The sequence below is a fragment of the Octodon degus genome, unplaced genomic scaffold (genome assembly GCF_000260255.1).
Source record: "Octodon degus isolate 3935 unplaced genomic scaffold, OctDeg1.0 scaffold00001, whole genome shotgun sequence".
Lineage (NCBI taxonomy): Eukaryota > Metazoa > Chordata > Mammalia > Rodentia > Octodontidae > Octodon > Octodon degus.
Window position 1 is genome coordinate 34,642,522 of NW_004524577.1, and position 24,748 is coordinate 34,667,269.

Genomic DNA, 24,748 nt, shown 5'->3' on the forward strand with positions numbered 1-24,748 from the left:
GTATATAGAAAGATTTAGGTTTATTACCCTTAAGGGTTTGGTTTTTTTAATGTTTTTAGGACCGAGTCAACAGGGTCTACAAGGTCTTACCACATAGATCAGACCCATAGTGATCCTCCTGTGTTCAGCCTCCTAAGTGCTGGGACTACAGGCATGCGCCACCACGCCCAGTCTCAGTCACCACCTCAGTGCATCCTGGGGGCGGGGCCGGCACGGAACCCTGGCCACCGTGTTCTGCCTAAGCAGGCGCTCTAGTTCGCTGAGCTATCTGGCTGGCCCCTACCCTTAAAGTTTGCAATGAAAACACGAATGCTTATACCAGCATGCAGGCCAGGCCCCATGGGAAGGGGCGTTCACCCTCCTGCACCAAGCCATTGCTCTTCTCCCCCCGCAGCACCATGCCCAGCCTGTTTCTCCTTCTTAAATTTCTTAATGAGAGTTAGAAGGGCTTCTCTTTTCATCAAATATTTTGATCTTTTTTTTTTTTTTTTTTTTTAACGTGATCTCTCACCTAAAACTCACCAGTGAATTCGGAAATGTCAGGAATGGTGGAGACTTCAGCATGGTCATCTGTGACACAGAGCAAACTTCTGCAGAGAATGCGTACGAGGTGCTTGGCCTCAGCCTTTGTGGAGCGCTTTGGGGTCGCAGAAGTTCTGTCTGGTATTTGAAGTTAATAGAGAGCTGACCAAAGTGTGTGGTGACTTCATCCCCTCCCTTTATGGTAGATTATTATTATAAATTCCCTTTTATATGTGAAAAATTCAGTTATAGAAAATGTTCTTTTCATGTTAAGACTGCTCTTCTTTTTCTGTTTTTTTTTTTCTTCTTCACTGCTTGTATCTGTAGAAATTTTTCTCATGCTCTACAGCAATCCAGTTCTAGTCACAGCTGTTCATTTACCATGTATTTCACGTTCTGCCACAGCCAGATTCGAAAAGAGAACTTAAATATAACCTTGCTTGGAGAGATCTCTAGGATTATTTCAATCTATTTTTATATCTTTCACTACTTTCATTCTACCCTATGAGAACAATAAAAGTTAGGGACCCACCCCGATAGCAGAAACACAGAAGAGTCAAATGTTTCCTGAGATGTGTGGTTATTTGAGTGCACTTTAGAAATGTGGTTTAGGAATTTCCTTTTGCAGGTCAGACAGGATATTTCATGCTCCAGCTGCCCTATAAGACTCATGGTGGGCACTTTCAGGATTTCCAAAACACAGGAATAGTATTACTGCACCATGGATGCCACTTCCTGGCTTGCATTGTGTCAGTGCCTCAAGTTGACTGTCTCCTTTCTAACAACAGCAGGCAAGTCATATAGTTCGGTGGTACAGTGTGTGCTGGAACTTTCTGCGGCCTGGCCTTATTTAGGATTTGGATGCTTATGCGTGTTGTGGTATGTTCATATTATAGACTTTTAACAAGCACATACAAACGTTTGAAGTTTTATATTAAGGAAGACGTTGTTTTTCTTTTAGTCAAACGCCCTGAGCATTCACACTGGTGTGTGTTCCTTGCATTCTGCTGCATACTATGCCAGTGGTAGGGAAGCTGTGGCATGCGTGCCGTGGCTGGCTATTTGTGATCGTTGAGGGCTCTCAAAGGCTCGCTGTCACTGTATTGTCCTGTGCGCTTCTTCATTGTAGCACTGACTTTAACTATGGAGAACACTTTGAAACAACTAATGGGAAGGCACTGTTTTTGAGCAGTGTGATAAATTTTTAAAGGATAGCAAGGACTAGCTATATTCTTCCTTATAAAGCCTCCAAGTGCAGGTGGGCTTCGGCTGTCACCTGGAGAGCTTCGGTGAGTGTCAGGGCACCTGTGGATCCTCTCGTTTAAGCCCACACAGCTCTAGTCCACAGATAAATTCGAAACCTTCTAAAATTTAAGAGTTAGTAAAGATGGAAGGGAGGGCAGTGGGGGGCTAGCAGAGGGATGAAAAACGATGTAAGATGTATCACAAACACGTCCCAGCTCCCCACCAGGACTGTAATTATGTACTTTAGATATGCGCCTATAAAGACTTACAGCCATTCAGAGGTACTGATACTGCTAAAAGAGACATTTGAAGAGTGTCCTTTGGTTTACACACAAGGACAGTGGCCAGAGACGGCATTGCGCTGCTAACTTGCCTTGGTGGAGGATAATTTGCTCTGTGTGTGGAAGTTCTTTGCTACCTAGTGATGGGGTAATCTTCCTCTGGGGCCACAGGGACACAGGAAGGCTGATGTTTTTGTAGTGTATCTCTGGATGGATTCTGCAATGCTTTTGGTGGTGGGGTGTGAGGACACTGTTATCCTTGGGTGATGGAATGAGCATCGGCACTTAGTCTATGAACGTGTCCGAGAAAATCATAGGGTTGGTGGGAGCCTCAGGAATTACTGTTAGAATTATTGCTCTAGCTAGATTTTAGCTAGAGATCATGTGAGGGAGCATTTGTGGGATTTGTTTATTTGTTTTGCAGACCTCAAAAGTTCCTAACAGCTGGTAAGACAAGTAAGTTTTATCTTCACAGTATACAATGAAAGAATTTCTCAAATTGTGATAAATAGCCTTGTGATAATTCTGTATTTACTTACAGTGACAGGACAGTTTGTTTCTTTCTCTTTCTTTCTTTCTTTTTTTTTTTTTTTTTTTTTTTTTTTAGGGAAGGACCTTCAGGGTGTTCAGGGTCTCACTACTAGATCGGACTCATAGTGATCCACCTGTTCATGGCCTCCCAAGAGCTGGGATTATAGGCGCATGCCACCACACCCAGTCTCAATTGCTGTCTCAGTGTGCCCTGGGGGCAGGGCCAGCATAGCAGGCCCAGGGATGAAACCCTGGCCCTTGCACCTGCTTGCAGGCGCTTTAATCTACTGAGCTATTTGGCCAGAACTTGTGTCTTACTTTTTTTTCCCCATAATTTTATTGAGAAACAAATAGCAATGAGGCAGTTTCAAACCAAATTGGTAGGACAGTTTCAATAATTAACACATTGCATACATTCTTCCTAGTGGTTAATTGCTATACGAGATGCGGACATGATATCCTATTTACGAACACCACTAGAACAAATCCCTCTATTCATTAAGAGAATGCAACTATACATCTATCCTAACCACTTTGAATACACAGATACAAAATGGACATTCATCTGTACCCCCTTTTTTGTTAAGTTCCGTTATTTGAATATTACAGATGTGTCAACTCAGCAAAATATTCTAAAAGAGGCCAGTAGCCCATAATAGTATTGGGTCTTCCGCTTGACTGGCAATGTCAGAAATTGTGATAGCCAAGTCTTGGAAACAACCAAGATGCCCATCACCTGAGGAATGGTTGAAAAAGATGGGGTATTTTTACACAATGGAGTATTATTCAGCTATTAGGAATGATAAACTCGAAGCCTTTATACTGAAGTGGATGCCACTTGAACATATACTCATAAGTGAGATAAACCAGACACACACGTGTAAATATCGTGTAGTCTCCCTAGTGTTTCTTACTTTTAACCACAGGTTTCACTAATCATTTCTTGTGTGTTAGTTTTGGGTGCCAAATGATTTAATATTGGTGACACTTATTCTCATTGTGTCCTGGAGGTTCTGAAATCAGACAAACCTTTGAACCGGGCAGAGCCAGTTAAGTTTTCATAAATTAGGGGTATGAAGGAAGGTGAACAGGGCAGAGACATGGAAATTCTAGGTGGAAGGCTGCCTGTCTTGTTAAAGACAACACATACAAATAAACCTGTATGTATAGACAGAATCTTAAAATTTTAAATGTAACATATCAGAAGGGGTTTAACCATAAACATTTAACTTCATAGCTTTACTGTGTTTTCTGAAAGAAAAAACTGACAAAACTACCAGTCATATATAGCATTAAATTCTACTGGACCGAGAATGATTTTTGCTTATAGTAGAAATACCCACGTTTTTGGAAGAGAGAGTTCATTAGTCATGTATTCAGAGCGTATTAATGATTTTCCACAAGCAAAGGTTTTATATCCTTTTAAGGTAAAGCTGGATCTAACTACCAGCATACATTGTTTTTAACTTTGCTAATCTCATTTAAAAATGTGTTTTTAGGCTGGGAAGATGGCTCAGTAGAATAAGTGCTTCCCTGGCAAGCACAAGGGCCTGAGTTCAATCCCCAGTTCCACACACACACAAAAAAAAATTAAATTAAATTAAAAAAGGTGTATTTTTATAGTTATACAATGGAGTTATATAGAGTTCTATTTTTCTGTATAAACCTAGCTCCTCAGCCTAATAAGGGGCCAGCAAGATAGCTCAGCAGATTAAAGTGCCTGCTTAGGCAGATGCAGGGACAAGGATTCAATCCCAGTGTGCCGTGCCAGCCAGCCACCCCGCCCCCCGGGGTGCTGAGATTGTGACTGAGACTGGATGTGGTGGTATACACCTGTAATCCCAGCACTTGGGAAGCTGAAAACAGGAAGATCACTATGAGCCCGATCTGTGCACATTTCATGTATTTAACAAGAACTTGCTCAGAGTCTCAGTGTCACATCCTGATCATCTGAGCACTAGGAATTCAGAGAGAACAGGACAGAGCCCTGGCTTGTGAGTGTTTCTATTGTGCTAGAAAAAACCAAGCTCAACAAGTGAACATGGGGCACAAGAGGAAAGCCGGTGCTGCAGAGGAAAAGAATGCAGGTAGGGCCGGAGAGGGCGAGTGGACCACAGGAGCCAGGCAAGGGACCTTTTCACAGAGGCAGCTGGAATGGAATTAACGGTCACAACTTCCTCTCCTCACGCTGTAGGAAAATGTTTTGCTGAGAAGTCAGTTGAAGAACTTTGCTTTCTTCTGTCGCAGTGTAGAGACCTTGTGTAGCATGCGGTCATTTTCTAAGCCTCGTGAAGCTGTGAGCCCAGTGAGAGTGTAGTTCTTGCTCTCGGGATTGGCTCCACTCCACCCTGTGGAAATGCCTACCATCGCATAAAGACCCAGTCATTCTGTACCCCCTGCCATGCCTTTTAAGCAGCCTATTCCTCTGCCGGAGTACCCTCTTTTCCCCTTGTTGTACCCTTTTAGATGGAGGGCTGCTATAAGTGTATCTCCAGTCAGTCCCTACTGTGTGTCTGTCCAGTGACAGTTCGCAGAAGATTCCTTGCAGAGCTATCAGAGGCCTGACTCTTCCAGCACGTTAATGGTCCTTCTCACGGTTTGCAGGGGACTGGTCTTATTTTCCAGCTACAACCCAAAAAGGAGAGATTGAGTGTCGACTTCAAAGCCATGTCTGTGTGATTTCTAACTCATTTTCCCTCAAACACTGATTTTACTTCAGAAAACAGATAGAATGAACGTGTGTTTAATTTAGTCCTAAAAAATATGTCTTGTCGAGCAGTGGTTTCTAGAACATACGTTTATTTACATGCTCTAGGGTGGCAAATTTGTGACGTGGCCCTATATTTCTCTTAGCCTAAAGTACTTGTTCTTTTATAAAAACAAAGCTTAAAATGTTTTAATAATTAAGCTTTTATAAAAGTAATCATTTTTTTCTTCTAAAATAGAAACAATGGAAAATAAAGAGAGTAGAAAGCCATTCGAAGCTCTGTCCTCAGAGCTGTCGGTTCTGCCGAGCACGGTCTCTGGTTCTGTCCAGCCTCCCTCAGATACAAACTCAGAGCCTCAAAAAGGGATTTTCTTATGATGCTGTCAGCTCAGTAACCTCACTGGGCCAGCTTACTTCAATTAGCTCTATCTCTCTGCATGGGTATTGTTATTCATTTTTTCTGTTGTGTTGCTTTGAGCTTGTGTGATGATCTTAGAGTTAATTTTTTTTTTTAATTTTAGGAATTGATGCGTACACACTGCTTCTTAACCTGCTGGAATGCTTACACATTTTTGCCAACAGAATAATACCCTTTCCTACACTCTTGCCATCTCTTTCAAAAACAATTTTAAGTTTGTTGGTAAAAAAAAAAAAAAAAAAATTCCAACTTATTTCGCAGGAATCTTTCCGAAGAATCACATTGCTTTCCCATTGTTAAGAGTAGCCTGTAGAGAAAGAAGCAGTCTAAAACAGTTATTTTAATACATATAAATTGCAATTCAGTCCTCAAGTGTTTATCGGGTAACTAATATTTGCCCTGTGTATGAAGAGCTGGAGTGATACTCAAGCAAGAAAGGTCAGCTCTCCAGAGGCTGACAGTCAAAGAGGACGCGATAGTTCATGTTGCATATCGGCTTGACTGAGCAATGAACTGCCCAGAGACTTGGTAAAACCTGATTCTGGGCTGGTCTCTGATGATGTTTTCAAGAGAAACTGGTGCTTGAATGAGACTGAGAGGGGTCCCACGTGAGCCGCTGAGTGCTCAGGAGAGAGGCAGATCTGCAGTCTCTCTTTGACCTTGGCACCCTCTCTGGCAGGAGTGCTGTGTTGTCCCGAGCCTCAGGCTTGGACTGGGGCTTACACCTGCCGCTCCCACTCCCTCCCGTTCTCTTTCACAGACTTTCAGCCCGGTACTCTTGTTGACTGGACTATAATTTATATGCATTAAGATAACTTTATTCCAGACCAGTTACCACTAAAGACTACAGTTAAATAATGAGAAAATAATGTGATACTTCACAAAGATTTGTGCAAAACAAATTCAAACTTTTACCTGTCAAATGTAAAACTGTATTAAAAGCCCCGATTAAAAAATCCAGTTCTGGCAAGAGTGTGAGGAAAGGGCATTCTATTGGTAAAAATGTACAAGCCTGGTTTTCCTGGTTCTCTATAATCACCTGAGCCAATCCCTGAAATACGTAGGTGTGCATATGAATCTACGTCTTCCTGCTACTGTGCTGGCGCTTCGACTCACAGCCTTCGGTGCTAAGGCTGGCTGTCGAGGCGCAGAATCAAGGCTGAGTTTCTACACTTGCTCTGGGATTCCTGCAATTAGCTTTGTGATCTCCAGAGATCTGAAGACGCTATTATTCCCATTGCTGAAGAGAGAATACCTGTATCCATAGCATGAACTATTTTTAGAGAGATGCAAACTATCTGCTTTGAATACTCTTCACCACTTATAAACCCCCAGGATAGAACTGATGATATTTGTGAAGGCTTCAGTATTTCTAGAAAATTCAGGACTCTGATGACGTGGGTTGGCCTGCCCAATGGTACTGGACCAAGGAGCAAATAAAAGCAGGGGCCCAGGGATTGGGATTTCAAGATGGAGCACAGTAGAAGTGGCCTACGTGCCTCCAGGTATGCTCAGAGAAAGTCTCATTTTTCAGCAGGGTTAAAATTTCTGAAAATCAGAAGCAGAATTTCATCCTGGGGGTGGCTGAATTACAACGCAAAATGAACTCCCAGCGCCTAGGGTATATGTTGTTAAGGTGAGAGAATAGAATAGGAAGGAAATCCAGCTAAAATTGACTTTCTTTTGTTTTTATGTATTTGGTACAGAGTCTACAGGGTCTCACTACACAGATTGGACTCATAGTGATTCTCCTATTTACAGCCTCCCAAGTGCTGGGATTACAAGCGCCACCACACCCAGTCTCAATCCCTATCTCAGCACACCCAGGGTGCAGGGCCGCTGCCCTAAGCAGGTGCTTTAGTCCACTGAGCTAGCTGGCCAACCCTCGAGAGACTTTCTTTCTTCCTTAGCAAAATTCTAAGATTCCAGTGGTGTGAGGCCTGTTGATACCTTTCTTCTAAAATGAAGGCTTAAGCAGTGCATCTGTTCCCCTCTGTAACCAAGAAAGAGGCGCACTGACTAGTAGGCCTGGGTTTTAGGGACATCTTCCTCCTCCAGGTGTGTCCTCTGGCCCATTTACCAAGCGACCTGAAAAGAAGGCCCCACAGCAGAGCCAAGCCGCTGTGTAACAGGCCAGTATGAGTCCGCAGAGCCAGTCCTGCTCAGTGTCGGGAGCAGATAGGTAGGCAGCCTGTGCTACAACCTCACAGGTGACTCAGGGCACACGCCTTTGGGGTTTTGGAGGAATGCCTACCATGATCCAAAGATAACCACTTTTCTTTTGAGATAGCAGTTGGTCTGCCACTAGGCCTTAGTAGACCCTGATGTTTGTGATCCTGGTTGCCTACACAACATGCTGCCCATTATGAGCATGTTACTGACTCACCCAGCCACAAGGGTGAGCATTCATGACAACACTCTGATGTAAAATGGGAGTGATGTGTATGGGGTATTGCCCAGTAGACACTGAGGGCACGCGGAATGCACATGGAGTGGCCCAAGTGCTGATGGTCCCCGCTGCTCCTGTACTGCTTTCTTGCTCCTGCCTGTACCTGCGGTCTTACAGAGATTCTGTGTAGCCACTATTCAGGTGGCCTGGTTTATAAATTGTTCTGGACAGTACACCATCCCCACTGAGATATGGACAACTGCAGAGCCATCACCCCCCTCTGGAACACCCTTAAAAGCCAGCGATGAAGGGAAACCTTCCCAGTGGGAACACTTTGTGCAACACACTTTTCTTAAAAGAAAGCAGGTCCAGATGTATGAGTATACAGTCATCGCGGGTCCTAGCCAGTGGTTTGGCTGAATGTTAGTGACTTGGAAAAAATATGGTTAGAGCATGTGGATGAATATCTCTGAGTAGGAAAAAGAAGGGGGTGATATATTTGTATATAATGCTCATCCAGGGGTGGCCTCAGCCCATGGCTGGGATGGACGACCTGTTCTAGAGATATCCCATAGCCTCCTTCCCTAGCCTCACTGTCACTGCACAGTGGGCTCATCAAAGTGGCCATGGTGTCAGGGATGGAGGCTACACCTGGGCTGGGCAGTGCAGGCTTCTGGACAAGGCTGCCCTAGCTGTGGCTGCTGATGAGTGCCCAGTTTGCCAGCAGCAAAGACCAACATCGAGCCCCCATGTTGCACCACTACTTGGGGTGACCAGCCAGCTGCCTGGTGGCAAGTTCATTACATTGAGACCACTTCCATAATGGGAAGGGCACCATTTTGTCCTCAGAAGGATAAGTACTTTCTCTGGAACCAGATTAGCCTTCCATGCAATGTTTGTATCAAAACAACCACCCTTGGACTTAGAGCCTTCTTTCGGCTCAGCCAGCAGCCTACTCATTGTTCCGTGTGCCAGTCATCTCTAGAGACACCTCCACAGACACCCCCAAATTGTGCTTTGCGAATTTCTTGGTGGCTTTTCAGTCCAATCAACATTACCCATCAAGGAGCCTAAGTTTCTAAATAAGTTGGTGAGGTTTGAGGAAGAACTGTTGAGAGATTGGCACAGGGCTAGGACCAATAAGGTAAATGGTGCTGAATAAGAATTTAACTTATTCTGCAAATGAGCAGTTGTTTTGTGCTTCAGGGAGGAGATAGCGTGCACCTAAAGAAAGGGTTTCAACACAAACAGCACCTAAGTGAGCTCCTCTGCCTCTGTTTGCTAAACATTGGACCAAAGGGTGATTATTCGTGAACTTCCCAGAATGCCACTTCAAAGTCCTGTTTGTGGAAACTGTCTGAGAAGCTACGGAATATGGCCATCTCTTTTAAATGTGACTCTATGCCTGTAGTTTTAAAGACAAGTAGAACAGTAAATGACTACCCTGAGATCCAAGCTCTTCAGTGTGAATATTTGTTCACTTAAATACCCACTGGCGGTCCCACGTTCTTGTGACAGAAACTCAAGGGGTCATGGAAACCACCAGTCCAATCAGGAATCACTGCCCAGCCTTTCTGTTCAATCTGGATCTTCCTGAAGAGTTAACTGCATTCCCAGCAGGCTTAGCGAGTGTCGTGGGTCGACCGTTTTGTAGACCTCTCTGCTGTAGCTGCCCTCCTGCAGCCCCTTCACCTGCTTGAAGCAGCAGTTTTCGTGTGTTCTACAGGCTCAGTAACTGTTATTTATGGTATCTTTCTCTTTCTTTTTTTTTTGTACTGGGACTCGAACTCATGCCCTCGCACTCGCTGGGCAGGCACAGTGCTGCTCAGCTACACTGTACCCAGCCCTCAGGTGTCTTTCTTTATGGGGCATAAAAGCCAGTTAGAACTTCTAAGGCCAATTCAGTTCTTCTGATCACACCCTTTATCTTCATGCATATTTATTTCTTTCAAAGACACTAATGGATGAATTGAGCATTATTTCTACAATTAGAAAACATACCTTCCAAGTGCAGTGGCGGGGGTTCGATCCTCGGCGTGCCGTGCCATCCCCATCCCCGGGTCATGCTGAGACTGGGCGTGGTAGTGTGCACCTGTAATCCCAGCGCTGGGGAGGCTGAAAACAAGAGAATCACTATGAGTCTGACCTACATAGTGAGGCCCTGTAGACCCTGTCCTAAATACATTAAAAAAGAGAGAAAGAAAACATGCCTTCTTTTATAGATTTACTTAATATGATTCTACTATGAAAAGAATACTTGTGGCAAGATCTTAGTTTCATTTTTTTTTTATTCTTAACATATTTTAACCCTCCTTAGAAGCTTTTATATTTTGTAGACCATTTAAAAGACTGAACCAGATACTGCCTTTTAACAAATGAACATTGTCGCTTTATCTGGAAACAAAACAAGACAGAGCAGAAATCTACTCCTCCAGGCATCCCTGTTCCTATAGGTTGAGAGCAAAGGTTTAGCAGTGCCAGTTTCTACCTGTAGCATTCCAAGACCGTCATAGCCCCTCCCAGCAGAGAGAGGGTCCTAGTCTGTCCTGTGCCCCTCTCCAGATGGGAGTGATACTGCACACTTCTTCCAGATGTGTGTTCTGTGAATCAGTGACAAGACCAAGCGTGTGTGCTGTTAGCCCTTCCAGTGACAAGAGGAAAGAAGGAAGCACGAGTCAGGGCTTTTGAGTGGCTGCTTTCTAACTGCATCTGCTGCTGGCAGGAAGAGGCAGCATCTCCTTCTGCCTGATGCACAGGACCTGGCAGTGTGAGGGCATGGTGTGGTCTCCACCCGGGGCCCGCAGACAGCAGGTGCGGCAGCTCTGTGCCAAGCCATGGGCGAGCAGGTGGGAAGTGCAGTTTACCTGTGATGAGGAAGTGCCGGGCTACTTGGGTGAAGAAATGGGAAGGATGAGCGAAGCTGAGATGTTCAGTACTAGGCAGTGGAAGAAACTGGGGCAGCAAAAAGCAACCTGTTATTGTTCACACATTTCCTATTCTCATGCCCATTCTGAGTGTAGACAGCTGTGCGTCCCATGAGCCTTGGGTTACATAAATTGCAGGGTAGATAATCCAGATTTATCAGGACAGAAGATGTTATCTTCTGCACATGTAAAGAACAGCACCATAGTTTACTGAGACAGAGAGTTAATTGCAGATCTTAAGGGAGTAAAACCCATGTGGTTTGTCTTTCACCACCAAAGGAGATGCGGCCCACAGAGTGATGTGGCCCACTCAGAGGTGTTGGCGTCCACTCCTAAGCGTTCAGCGTCTTTTCTGCTCTTACTGCAATCTGTCCCGGATGTTGTTGATACTGGTAGAGGCGTCAGAGAAGGCCAAGGGAAATTGCATCCTATGCCCAAAGTATTGCACAATTTAAAGAACATAATGTACTTCTAACTGAGCGGTTTCGTGAGCTGCCGTGTCCTTTTCTTTCAGACTCTGAACTTGCCTTGATGTACAATGACTCCTCTGTCCTAGAGAACCATCACTTGGCTGTGGGCTTTAAATTGCTTCAGGAAGAAAATTGTGATATTTTCCAGAATTTGACCAAAAAGCAAAGACAATCTTTAAGGAAAATGGTCATTGACATTGTAAGTAACTAATGAAAACCAAAGGGCAAAAAATTACCTTGGTGTAAGGTGCTTTAAGAAAATGCAATCAAAAGAGTATCAAGTAAAAGGAAGGTTTGCATTTCCAGGCCTATTAATGCCCTTTCAGTTTTAGAATCTGCCCTGCAGAGCTGGTGACGTTTTATAATTAGTTTTCTACTTCTAGCAGTTTGGATTGAAGTATAATGATGCAAGTTTTACTGTGAGTTCCTCCTGACTGGTGGGAGGTAGAGAAAGATGAATAAGCAAAAAGCACAGCACATGAGCTGCAACTTGGATGAGTTTTTCCACCTTTTTTTTTTTTTATCCAATTAGATGTTCATGGCTCTTTTTTTTTCTTTTTTGCCTTTTTGAGACAGGATCTCACTATGTAGTTCAGGCTGGCCTTCTACTCACTTTGTAGCCCAGGCTGGCCTCCAGTAATCCCCCTGCCTCAGCCTCCTGAGTGCTGGGATTACAGGTGTGCACCACCATTCCCAGCTAAGTGTTTGTGACTTTAGAGGTAACAGATCCCATGACAAATCTCTGTTTATGAAGAAATTATCATCAAGTTTTGTACATAATGAATGCAGGAATTTTCTACCCAGCATAAGTAAAAATTTAAATTGAATGTGGTTTAAGTCATTTGTGGACAGCTCTGAATCAGCTTGTTAGAGTCCATTCACCACATTGTAGTCCCTAAAGAATGAATGAAATATCAGCCTCACCACCCAGGTATTGGCCCTTTTCTCACCATGAAAGGTGGTCAGGACCTGAAGTTGCTGCATGTCAAACATGCTTTTCTGGGCTTCCAGAAACCTCGGTGGGAAACACTGCCTCAGGAGGAGTAATTTCCATGCAGTCGTGGGAAATCATAGTAATTTCTTCCAATCCCCAGATTCTGCAAAAAGTATTTCCATGTTCAGATTCTGGCTTTTTCTTCTGGGCTTTACTTAATACAATATTATTTGTCTTTTAAGGTACTTGCAACAGATATGTCAAAACACATGAATCTACTAGCTGATTTGAAAACGATGGTTGAAACTAAGAAAGTGACGAGTTCTGGAGTTCTCCTTCTTGATAATTATTCTGATAGGATCCAGGTAAATTGCTAACTCATCCTGTACTGGTGTGTGTACGTGCGCTGGTCTAGGTGTTCAGCTTTAATCAGAGGTATTTGTCTTTTCTCCCATGTTAGTAAGTAGGCAGGATTTTTACCCACATTCTTATTCCTATGAATTGACAAGTTAAAATGCCGTTAGTCTTTTCATTTGCATATACATTTTTAAAAAGTTCCAGAAAACCAGCCACTTAAGTAGGCCTACATCTAATCAACCATGTAGGTAAACAGTTGCTCTTATGATACTGAGATGCAGTAGAAGTAGAATAATTTGAATCTATTAATACAAGTGTGAACCACACACAGACGCATCATGGCTAGCTACTTGGGATAAATCTTACACTACATGTATTTTTAAGTGTCCCAGTCCTCCGATGTGAATTTCTAGCTTAAAAAAAAAGAGCAGGTGCTGAACAGCAGACGCCTCCATCTGTTTCAGGTCCTTCAGAATATGGTGCACTGCGCAGATCTGAGCAACCCCACGAAGCCCCTGCAGCTGTACCGCCAGTGGACGGACCGCATCATGGAGGAGTTCTTCCGCCAGGGAGACCGCGAGCGGGAGCGTGGCATGGAGATCAGCCCCATGTGTGACAAGCACAATGCATCTGTGGAGAAATCCCAGGTAATCCACCACTCGGCCCGCACCGCTTCCAAAGAGAACAGGGCCGCAGCTAGGAGCAGGGAGCGTTTATCTGTGCAGCCTTCCCAGCTCACAGGGTTCGGTTGGCAAAATTGCTTCATTTCGATTCGGTCACTTTTGCCTTCATGCTTTGAGTCCACTCTGATGACTCAGAGTCTTACATGCCTATGTTGTCTCGATCGTCCTGACCATATTCGTAGGGTGTAGAGGACCATCTTGACTTCAGTATCCAGATTCTCCTGAGAACTAAATGTTGTAAAGTAAGGTCCAGGCTCTGTGCCCTACTGTGTAAATCCTTAAGCTGACCTTCCCCAGCTGGTAGCAGCCCTGATGTGTCTGTTGTCTCCAGTAGTATTTTATTCCACTAAGGTCAGTAGCTACCGGTTCAGTGTGCCACCCGTGGGCCGTGGCCTAGTTCCCCTTGCCCGTGCATCATTCCCATCACACTCTTCTCACAGGGTCTCACTACTAGACTGTACTAGAGTGAGCCACCTATGGACAGCCCCCCAAGAGCTGGGATTACAGGGGTGCACCTCCACGCCCAGTCTCACTGGAGATGTCAGCACGCCCTGGGGCCGGGGCCGGTAGGACAGGCCCTGGGATCAAACCCTGGTCCCTGAAGATTTAAATGATGAGATAAAAAACAGTCAGATGGAAGATTAAAACTATAGACTTCTTGATGTGATCAGAGTTGTTAACAGCTTAAAATAGCCTATTGTAACTATGTTTTAACTTTTTTTGGTACTTGGAATCAAACTCAGAACCTTGTGCTTGTGAGGCAGGTGTTATATAAATAGGCTTTATATAAGCTTCATGACACCATGAAGCAAAAAGTTATAAAGGCATACCTCAACATATACACTTCGTATATTTTATATTTTTTTAATAAATGGAAGAGTTGTGACAGCATGGTGTCAAGAGACTGAGACTCACTGGATTTCTTTTTACACTAGGTGGGCTTCATTGACTACATTGTCCATCCTCTCTGGGAGACGTGGGCAGACCTTGTACACCCTGATGCCCAGGACATTCTGGACACGCTGGAGGACAACCGGGAATGGTACCAAAGCACAATCCCTCAGAGCCCCTCTCCTGCGCCTGACGACCCGGAGGAGGGCCCGCAGGGCCAGACTGAGAAATTCCAGTTCGAACTAACTTTAGAGGAAGACGGGGAGTCAGACACCGAGAAGGACAGTGGAAGCCAAGTGGAGGAAGACACTAGCTGCAGTGACTCCAAGACCCTGTGCACCCAGGACTCAGAGTCCACTGAAATTCCCCTCGATGAGCAGGTCGAGGAGGAGGCCGTAGGGGGTGGGGAAAGCCAGCCCGAAGTCTGTGTCACAGACGAGTGCTCGCCAGACACGTAACAGTGCAAAGACTGTCACGCCTTTTTTTTTTTTTTTTTTTTTTTTTTTTAAAGTAGAAAACATTGTTTCCAAAGTGCATGTCACATGCCACAACCATGGTCACACCTCACTGTCATCTGCCAGGACGTTTGTTGAACAAAACTGACCTTGACTACTCAGTCTGGCGCTCAGGAATACCGTATCCAGACTCTTCACCTCCACGCCGTCGGAGCAAGGGGGCCGTCTTCACGAACAGCATTGTAATGTCACCTCAGCTTGCTCAAGCTGACGCAGCAGAGAAAATCAACTCCAAAATGTTTTCAAGGGGGCCTGACTCATCAGGCAGCCCAGATGTGGATTGGCATCAGAGGTTCTGGCAGCGTTTTCTGAAGAAAGCATTACGTGGAAGAGGTGGACTTCGTGGGTAAAGTAGCAGGCACGTCAGGAGCAGAATTCAGCCCGGATCTGTGCCCAGTGGAGAGGAGAGCCACAGAAATTGCATAATTTTCTAATTTCAAGTCTTCCTGATACATGACTGAACAGTGTAGTGCAGTGAGCTGCACGCACCTCTACATTTTGTATGATAATGTAAAAGATTTTTTGTAGAGCTTACTTTTATTAAATGTATTGAGGTATTATATTTAAAAAAAACTATGTTCAGAATTTCATCTGCCACTGGTTATTTTTTTCTAAGGAGTAACTTGCAAGTTTTCAGTGCAAATCTGTGCTACACTGGATAAATCTAATGTACGGATTTACTTGCACCTTATGGTTCATAGCAATTAACTGATTTGTAGTGGTCATTGTTTTATATACCAATAACTTCCATATTTTAAAACAGAACAACAACTTTATGTTGCTGGAAACCCTTTTTATAAGTCTTTATTTACTTTGCTTTTTTATTTCACCCTTCCCAACAAGCAGAACTGCTCTCCGCTGACATTTTTCTTCACAGTGTGCAGAGTGACTGTTTGTCCTGCAGTACATCAATGCGTGTTATGTCCAGTGTCTTAGGCCGCACGGAGCTATCAGCTGGTGTTACCTGAAGCAAGTGGAAGGTTGTACAAATACCCAGCAGCTCCAGCACTTGGTCCTTCTTAGGTATTTTCCTACCTAATTGTCTCCTGCTCAGTCTTACTATGTCTGCGGCATCCCACGAGTACACCTCCTCATAGGAACTCACACATTTCATGTTCATCTTTCACAGCCAGGTAGAATAGGGAACACGTGGTCCTCTTGTGCTATTTTATTTAGTGTGTGTTTGAATCTCTGTCCATGTTTGCTAAATGAAATTTTATGAGATATATCTCTGCCATCCTACTTGATGACAAGAAGCTGGTAGTGAAATTAGGGTTAGAACCTATTTCTACCCTGAGATTGTTTGTCATGACTAGCTTTTACTCTGAGGTTACAAACCAAAGTTAACAGAGAACCAGGCAGTGCTAAGAATATTCACAGAGTATATTAGCAAACACCAGTACAATATTGTTTTCCTGTTGTTTCGCCGTGGGGTAAGGAACAATATGAAGAATATCCCCAAGTGTAGCAGTATAGCAGCTACTCCTTCTTAATAGACAGCTGCGCAACCTGCAGGAATTGCTTTATCACTCTGGACCCAGGTCATGGTTTGAAGGAGGGAACTGTTTATTTAAACACCCAGAGGATTAGGGAGATAGCTCAGTACAATAAGTGCCTGCCTGGCAAGCGCAGGGCCCTGAGTTCAATCCCTGGGACCGCATAAAGTACAGCAGTTGATGTAAGCACTCTAACACCAGTAGGTTGGTAAAGTCTAAAATAGTAGATTAGTAAAAATATTCAGCCTAAATACCAAATTAGAAATCAGTGAAATATCCTAGCTGATTCTAGCACCAAGAACTGTATTGCAATTTTAGAGATTAATCACCAGTGTTTATCTGCCAACAGCAGTGAGTATCATGGGCTGTTAAATGTGAACTTTCTTTCCAAATCGATTCCTTAATAAAGGATTTGCCCTCTCTGAATAATTTGGAACCCATATAATTGCCTTTCCATTAATAGCTAAGAAGTGAGTTAGGGACAGAAAGGTTACTGACTGCATTGAAGAGGTAAAACATTGAAGAAGAATCACAACCCTGAACAAATCTGTACTTGGAACTTCTCAAGGAGCCCACTGGGTATGGGTAGCTAAGCCTTCAGTCAGGATCATGCCGGAAGCAGAAGGTAGTCCTAGCTTAACCTCCTCCAGTTCAAATGATGCTTAGCACCTTAGGTAGAAAAAGTTGCTTTCTGTTTTTTTACATAGGGCAGAATGGAAATTAACTAATTACTAGGGTGGGCTTCTACTCTTTTTTTTCCCCTTGTAGAAACCCAACAGTGTAAACTAAAAACCTTTGTTTCACGAAGTGAATTCCCAAGAACATTGTAGCTGTCCCTGAGGGAAACATAGAAGAAAAAAAGCAGCCTTGAGGGTTTATTCCTCTTTTTGAATTATTCTCACCCCTTCCTGGCCCTGCCTGTGGTATTGCCCCCACAGAGTGCCCAGAACTTTCATAACGAAGGCAGCACTATGTTGTGAGTGGACCTTGATGCGAAGGTGCAGTTTATAACTGCGCTCAGACAGACTTTTCTGGTTTGATGGGTTTGAATGTCACCATGCCATGAGGATATGCACTGATGGACAACCAAAGTAGAGAAGACACAGCATCCAAGAACTGGGGACTACTGCGCTGTCCTCTTTCCCCTCCCACTTCTCTCCTGTTCCCCTTCTGCCCTGCCTCTTGTTCTCTCTGGCCAAAATGTACGTCAGAAATGCACACTGCTTTAAGGAGACTAATATCCTTACCCAAGTGGCTCTCCATTTCCTACCATGCCATAAGAAATGCAATGTTGGGCCGGGGAGATGGCTCAGTGGAATAAGTGCTTCCCTGGCAAGCACAAAGGCCTGAGTTCAATCCCCGGTTCCGCCAAAAAAAAAAAAAAAATACAATGTCTGGGTACTGCCTGGGTACTGTCCAAGTTTGTATAATACCAGTACATTTCAGCTCGCAAGTTACGGAGCCCAGTAATGCTGTTTCAGATGTGTTTTCTTTTGCATCAATTAAAATTCACAAGAAAATAGTGTAGATAGAACAAATTGCAAACAAGGAAAGAAAAAAACTTGAATGAAATGGATTTTCCAGAAAGCTTTATAATTTTTGAATGCTTTATTTATTTTTTGTGCCATGCATTTTTTTCTCACCAAATGACCTTATCTGTACTACAGTCTTGTTTCTCTGTTTACAACCATGTATTTATTGTAATGTACATACTGTAATGTTAATTGTAAATTATCAGTTCTTATTAAAACATCATCTCATGATGGGATGGTGTTGACATATTTGGAAACTCTTGGTGAGAGAATGGATGGTGTGTATACATACTCCTTGTACATTTTTCTTTTCTCCTGTAATATAGTCTCGTCATCTTAGAGCTTGTTTATGAAAGTCAAGAAAACTATAAAATACATAAAGATATATAAATTTAAATAACATAGCTGCAGGTCTTTGGTCCCAGGGCTGTGCCTTAACTTTAACCAATATTTTCTTCTGTTTTGCTGCATTTCAAAATAAAGGTAGAGCTAGGGCTGGGCAGTATCTATCTAAGCTTTCAATTCATTACATTTCTGGCAACAGACGGATTTGACAAAACCGTAGACAACCTCTGGATGATTGGGTGACCCTTCCGAGATACGGACCTTTAGCCTTCTTCTTGCCATGAAGAAGCAGTACACATGGTAAGACTTACTAGCCAGCTGTTGTCAGGAGCTACTTCAGTGTCCAGGAGATTGCTTTTCATTTCAGCCACGCCTGGGAAAGGCTTTCTTGTCCACTGCGCATAGAAAGTCTGTTTTCTGGCTTTCATAGGAAAATGAACTTGAAGACGAAAACCTTGGTTTGAAATCAGAGCCATAGATCGCGTCTTGATTTGTTACCTGTGCCTCCAAGTCCTGTCAGGTTAGGGAATACTCGGTACAGAAAACGCCATTTTTTCAACCCTAGAATTTTCAACTAAAATTAAATTTCTTTTAAATACTAAGTTGTAGACGATGCCAATTCACATAGCGTAAAGATTTCATTATTCTCTAAAGTTTGTGCAAAATGCATACCTATTTAGAATTCTTTGCACAGTAGCTCCTGAAAGCTGTAATTTCTAGTGGACAGTGTGAAGACCCGCTGCTACTCTCTGCCCAGCCCTGGAGCATGTGACTTACCGGTGAAAGATTCTTTTTCTAGGAAAAATGAGCCTGTATTTTATTTTATTTTTTGACACAAACTGTAGATTTTAGCAGCCCTGGCCCAAAGGAATTTGATTACTTTTGTTTTAAATAGTACAAAGGGGACACTATAACGACAAAACACATCCTTACTGATTTTAGTTGTTTTTAAATTTTCTTGGGACATGTTTCAGAGTGGTAAATTGTGTGTGAGCATTACAAATGCTGATTCTTTTAGTGGTTTCTTAGCCTCTCTTACAGCCCATGGGGATAGTACTGTACATCAATCAATACCTTCATATGAATTTTTATATGCAATGAAAATAAAAGCATGGGTTGATTCTGCCTATTTATGACTTGGTCTTTTATAAATAAAAAAAGGTCTTGGTTTTAAATTGTAGTTTAATCTGCACACTTTTCTAGCTGTAGTGAAAATTGCTGGAAGGAGGTGAGTCATGTTGTAAGTCGCTTTGTACTTGGAACCAAGTGGAGCCAGATGATGTGAACTGACCTTGCTGTGCAGAAGGTTCCCCACAGTTCTGAATGTGGCCTGTAAGATAAAGGTGGTGTTTTCTAGATAGATGCGTGGGGGCCTCCCACACTCGGCTTTGCTACACCAGAATATGCAGTTACCGCTCGTGCGTTCCCCACAGGCGTTGGCCAGGTGCCAACTATGTGGACTACAAGAAGCTTCCCAGAGCTCAGCAGTGTGCAAAAACAATCTGCTGCAGGGAGTTTGTAGTGAGGAGGGGCAAACGCCTTGAGCTCTCCATCATGTACATCACCTGCTACGGTCAGTTCAGTGAAGGGGCTCAGCGTTGTGATTCAGAAGGACCCCAGCCATGACTTGCCCAGGCCAGGCATGGGCTTCCGGAGGAAGTGACCCAGGGCAGGGCTCTGAGGGACAGAAGTGATCATGCAAAGAGCGGTTGAGAGGCAAGAGGGGCACCGAGACAGGAGACGTCATCTGTAAAATTCTGAAGACCAAATGATCTTGAGGCTGCTAGAGGAATTGGGGGATGACAACAGGGACAGTCGACAGACATAGGGAGCTAGGGGTCTCTTCCTAACCCTCCTCTGAGAAGGGCACGCCTGTGCCATCCCCATGCCACATAGCGCCACTTACTCTATAGCACCACAAAGGGAGAGAAGCACCCGTCTGCCCCATCAGAGCACTCCTCCAGAAGAATGAAGTCTTCACATGCAAGTTTGTTTATAACACTTAAAACTATTCCCGGGACACAGTCATTAATGTGTGCTCAGTGTAGCCACCATGCTGGTGATGGGCATATAGTCATTCTGCACTATCCATACAGGGTTGTGTTCGGGATCCCTCACTACTGATAAATGCCAAGCATACTCAAGTTTACAAAATTCATTTTTTCAAATGCTGAGCTGTGTGAATATAACTTACTTGGCTTGATACAATTACATATTAAGCAAATAGTTTTTATACTGTAATGTTTAGAGAATAATAGCAAAAGGTATGCACCTGGTTGGTATAATGTTTTCTCTTAAATTACTTCCAGCCGTGGTTGGTCCAATCCACAGATATATATACCCTCAGAGATTGACTATAGTTTAATCTGATATTTCAGACATTTTGGGGTCTTGGAGTACATTCTAAACTTGATACCATGAAAAACATTCTGCTTTTTGTTTTTGAGCTGGATAAGTAGAATTTAGAGGGTTGGTTTTGTGTGTGTGTGTGTGTGTGTGTGTGTGTGTGTACCTTATCTCTAACAAAAAACTGCCTATTCGTCAATTATTTTAAAGAAAGCACAAATTTAATCCCTAGATGATGTTCAGACCCTAAACAGCAGAATAAGGCTAATTAAACAGAAAGAGCAACTTAGACTCTTCATTAGCTGTTTCTGCCCAAGGAAAGAACAAACACTACAGCAAAAAATGCCCAGACTGTGTCTTGCGGGAAATTTTTTTCTTTCTTTTTTTAAATGTATTTGGTTGTTGTAGGGTCTCACCACACAGCTCGCACTCATGGTGATCCTGCTGCTTTTAGCCTCCCCAGCCCTGAGATTACAGGTCTGCACCACCATGCCTGGACTCTGTGACTGGCTCAGCCCGTGCCCGGGGATTGAACCACAGTTCTTGCGCTTGCCTAAGCAGGCACTTTTTTCCACTGAGCTATCTCACTAGCCCCGCTGCAGGAAATTCTTGACCTCTACTCGCTCCCCGCCTCAAGGACCATGAACCCAAGTGAAATGATGGAGCCAGCACACAGGTTCCTCTGTCCCTGCATTCACTGTGTGTTGATTTACACTAAGTCAGTTGTGTTTGAGCTTATCTATGTTTAGCTCTGTCACTTGACACAATTTCCTCTGGCCCACATGGAAACATTCTCAACAAAGCATAGTCTTCCCCGCAGCTGAGGAACACCAACCCATGGCCGTGTCTCAGGGAGCTGTCCGCGTGCCTTTTCTGCTTTCTGATCCTGGTGCAGTTCCCCCCACCCCAGCTCCTCTCACAGCTACTGATGCCACTGATGGTCAAACTCAGTGCTGTACGTGTGAATCTGAGCCCGTGACTCTGGGTGTACAGTAGCTACTGCTTTATTGTCCTTAAGTCAATTTCTTTAGACTCCGGCTTTCACTCTTGGGATTTTCATCTCTGTTATTTCGGGCACACCGCCTCTCTGCATAGCACAGTCTTTTGATCACATCAAGCAGGCTGTGTTATCTCAGCTGCAGTGAGTCCAGGAAGTCACCCTGCCCCTCATTTCCTTGTCACATACGTGATTATCAAAGACAGGAGCTCAGGGTTCAATCCCTGGTCCCGCATGTCATGCTGGCCCTATCCCTACGGTGTGAACCTGCGACCCAGTCTGGGTGTGAGGGTGCATGCCTATAATCCCAGTGCTAGGGAGGCTGAAAGCAGGAGGATCACTATGAGTCCTGTTTAGTGAGACCTTGTACCAAATATATAAACAAAAACAAACAAACAAAAGACAAGTGTTCAGGCTGAAAATTCTGCTTTGAGAGGGTCTTACTTCCATAAACCCATCAGACTCCTTAAGAAGAGCCCATCCTTCCAGTGTCTTTTACTATCTTTGAGTATTTGTGCTGCCCCTCAAAAGTCCTATGTTGAAATTTGAACCCCTCACTGTTAAGAGGTAGGGCCTTGTTTCTTGTTTTGTTTCATTGCCTTTGTTTGAGACAGGGTCTCACTATGCAGGAAGTAGGGCCTTTTGCAAGGTGCTCAGCATATAAAGGCAAAGTATTCATGAATAGGATTAGTATCCTCATAGATGAGGGAGGACCAGGAGAGCTTGTTTGTGTCCCTTCTGTCTTTGGATGACATAGGTAGAAAGTCATCTATGAATCAGAAAGTGGAGCCCTTGTCAGATGTCAAACTTGATATTAGAAGTCCTAGCCTCCAGATCTGTGAGAAGCAAATTTGTTATCCATAAGTTGCCCAGTTCATGGTATTTTATCATAGCACCTGGGGTAGACAAAGACACACCTACTTAAATTAAAGGCTAGGGGTTCCCTAAGCAGTAGCTCACTAGCATACACATGGGCCCTAGTTTCTAACAATATTCTTTTTCCCTCCTATATTCATTCATTTGTTCTCATTCCCCCTCCAGCCCTTCCTTTCCTCCTTGATCTTCAACAGTAGGCTTAAAAAAAAATAACTAGTTATGACTTCTGTCTGCCTCTCTTTATTCTGCAAAATTCTAAGTTTTTACTTGAAACATGGAAAATAGATGCAGGAATAGTTCAACTAACCTTCCGCGTCTGTTGGGCGACTTGCAGCCCCAGCGGCTGCCCTTCCTTGCTTTGAGGGAAGAGCAGCTACAAACACTGAGCTCAGATGGCAGTTACCTGGCTCTTCTGTTTGCTTCCTGGGTGAGGATGGAGTGAAGCGCTGAAGTCTCTATCACACTTTTCTCCCTGATCATCCCCTTCTAGATTTCACCATTTTAATTGCAATATTTCTTTCTTTTCTGTTTTTCATTCATGTATTTGGTACAGGGTCTCACTACACAGCTTGGACTCAGAGTGATCCTCCTGTTTTCAGCCTCCCAAGCACTGGGATTACAGGCATGCATCACCAAGTCCAGACTTGGTTGCTGTCTCAGCATGCCTATCTCAGGGGGCGGGGCCAGTGGAGCATGCCAGACAGGGGATCGAACCCTGCTCCCTGTGCTTGCCAAAGCAGGGGCTTAGTCCGCTGAGCTATCTCACTGGGCCTCAATTAGAATATTTGACACTTGAAAATTTTATGCTTTAAAACTCTCATTTGACCCTCACTATGTTCTCCCATTTCCCTGTCCCAATATCTTTGTATAGTCCCCAATTGACATCATGATTGACCCTATTTTGTAGTAATGAAATATTAAGTCTAGGAAGATCAAATGACCTAGCTGAGGTATTCACAAGCTAAATTCCTAGACTGATTCTTTACCAATTGCAGGTTTGCCATAATTCCTATCACCAGCTATGTATCCCATTTGTATTGCACACTAACAAAGAATAAACCTGCGGAAATGCCGCTGAAGTCCTTTGACCATTCATTGCCAAGTAAACCAGCATGACACAATAGTTCGCATTCTCACGTTTAGTTAGCTTGTCCAGCCTACCCGTGCATAGCCTGGTTGTTGACAGGATTCTTCCCAGTGGGAAGACTTGGCATGAAAGCATAAAGACAAAAAGAATCAAGCTAACGTGAAAGTGAAGACAGGAGATAGGCGTATCCCTGTGCTGGGTGGGAAGGTCACACAATGCAGAAAGGCAGAAAGAAAGATTTCACTGGGGCTCCTTGCACTACTGACTGGATGACGCATGGAAAGAGGTCACCACCGCCCAGCCTAGGATGGAGTTCCCTTTGCCTTTGCAACTCCTCAGCAGGGCATTTGCTGGATACTTAGAAATCCTGACCCACCAGAAATGGCTTCAGGATCTGAGCTTGTAAATGTGTTCTCTAAAAAGCTTTACCTTATGAGAATGGCTTTGTTAGTTCTTATTTTGAGCCAATTAGGCAAATAAAGGACATAGTGGCCCACACTCTTGCTCAGGTCTTAGGCCACGGTAGAGACCACTTTTACCAGCAAGCTGAGGTCCCTGGAGAATCAGTCTTTCACCTCGGGGCTTCTTAGTACTTTGCTCATTTTCTGCCTAGGAGCAGTTTCTGTCTCTCACTATTCTACAGCATGTAGGTAGACAGAAACAGACATCTAGGCCCCTTCATCTCTGCTGCAGGGTGCCAGATGAAGAAGTTGCAATGTCCCCCTCACCCCAGCAGAAGGCAAGGTCAAGGGGTGAGGAAGGAGCCCAGAAATCATTGCTGCAGTCCCATAGCAATGTGTCCACCACCGGAGATGACTCGGGAAGCAACTACATGTGTCTTAAAGCCACATTTGGCATCACATGCAATTCTATAGCAGCCAAGGAGTAGCTCTCAAAACTTCTATTTGTGAAGCAACTTCAAGGATCAGTGACAAATACCTAATGGCTATCCTAGGAGGGCTGAAAAGCAAGGGTGAGACAAACTAAGGAGAAATGAGAGAAAGCATAGGAAAGCCACAGATGAGTGAATAGAGACTTCTGAGAAGAAATAGGGATCATCTGTAAGCTTATGAAAGCATTCCCAGCATCTCTTGTCATTATAAAAATGCAAATTGAAGTGCTATGATTTTATTTCACACCAGAAAGAATGGCTGTCATCCAGAAATCAGATTACAAATGCTGGCAAGGCTGCGGTGAAAACA

General features: G+C 43.8%; 1 protein-coding gene across 12 annotated transcripts in view; it reads left to right on the forward strand.

Annotated features, from left to right (window-relative positions):
- The window catches only part of Pde4d (phosphodiesterase 4D), a 1,527,171-nt gene extending 1,507,802 nt beyond the window's left edge, over positions 1 to 19,369 (forward strand). For all 12 annotated transcript variants that reach the window (XM_004623069.2, XM_004623068.3, XM_004623070.2 and 9 more), the window contains 4 exons: positions 11,532 to 11,686; positions 12,664 to 12,786; positions 13,243 to 13,425; positions 14,397 to 19,369. In XM_004623069.2, coding sequence (XP_004623126.1) covers positions 11,532 to 11,686; positions 12,664 to 12,786; positions 13,243 to 13,425; positions 14,397 to 14,810 — 875 coding nt within the window. In that variant the 3' untranslated portion in view covers positions 14,811 to 19,369. The remainder of the gene's footprint in view (positions 1 to 11,531; positions 11,687 to 12,663; positions 12,787 to 13,242; positions 13,426 to 14,396) is intronic.
- Positions 19,370 to 24,748: the final 5,379 nt, after the last annotated feature.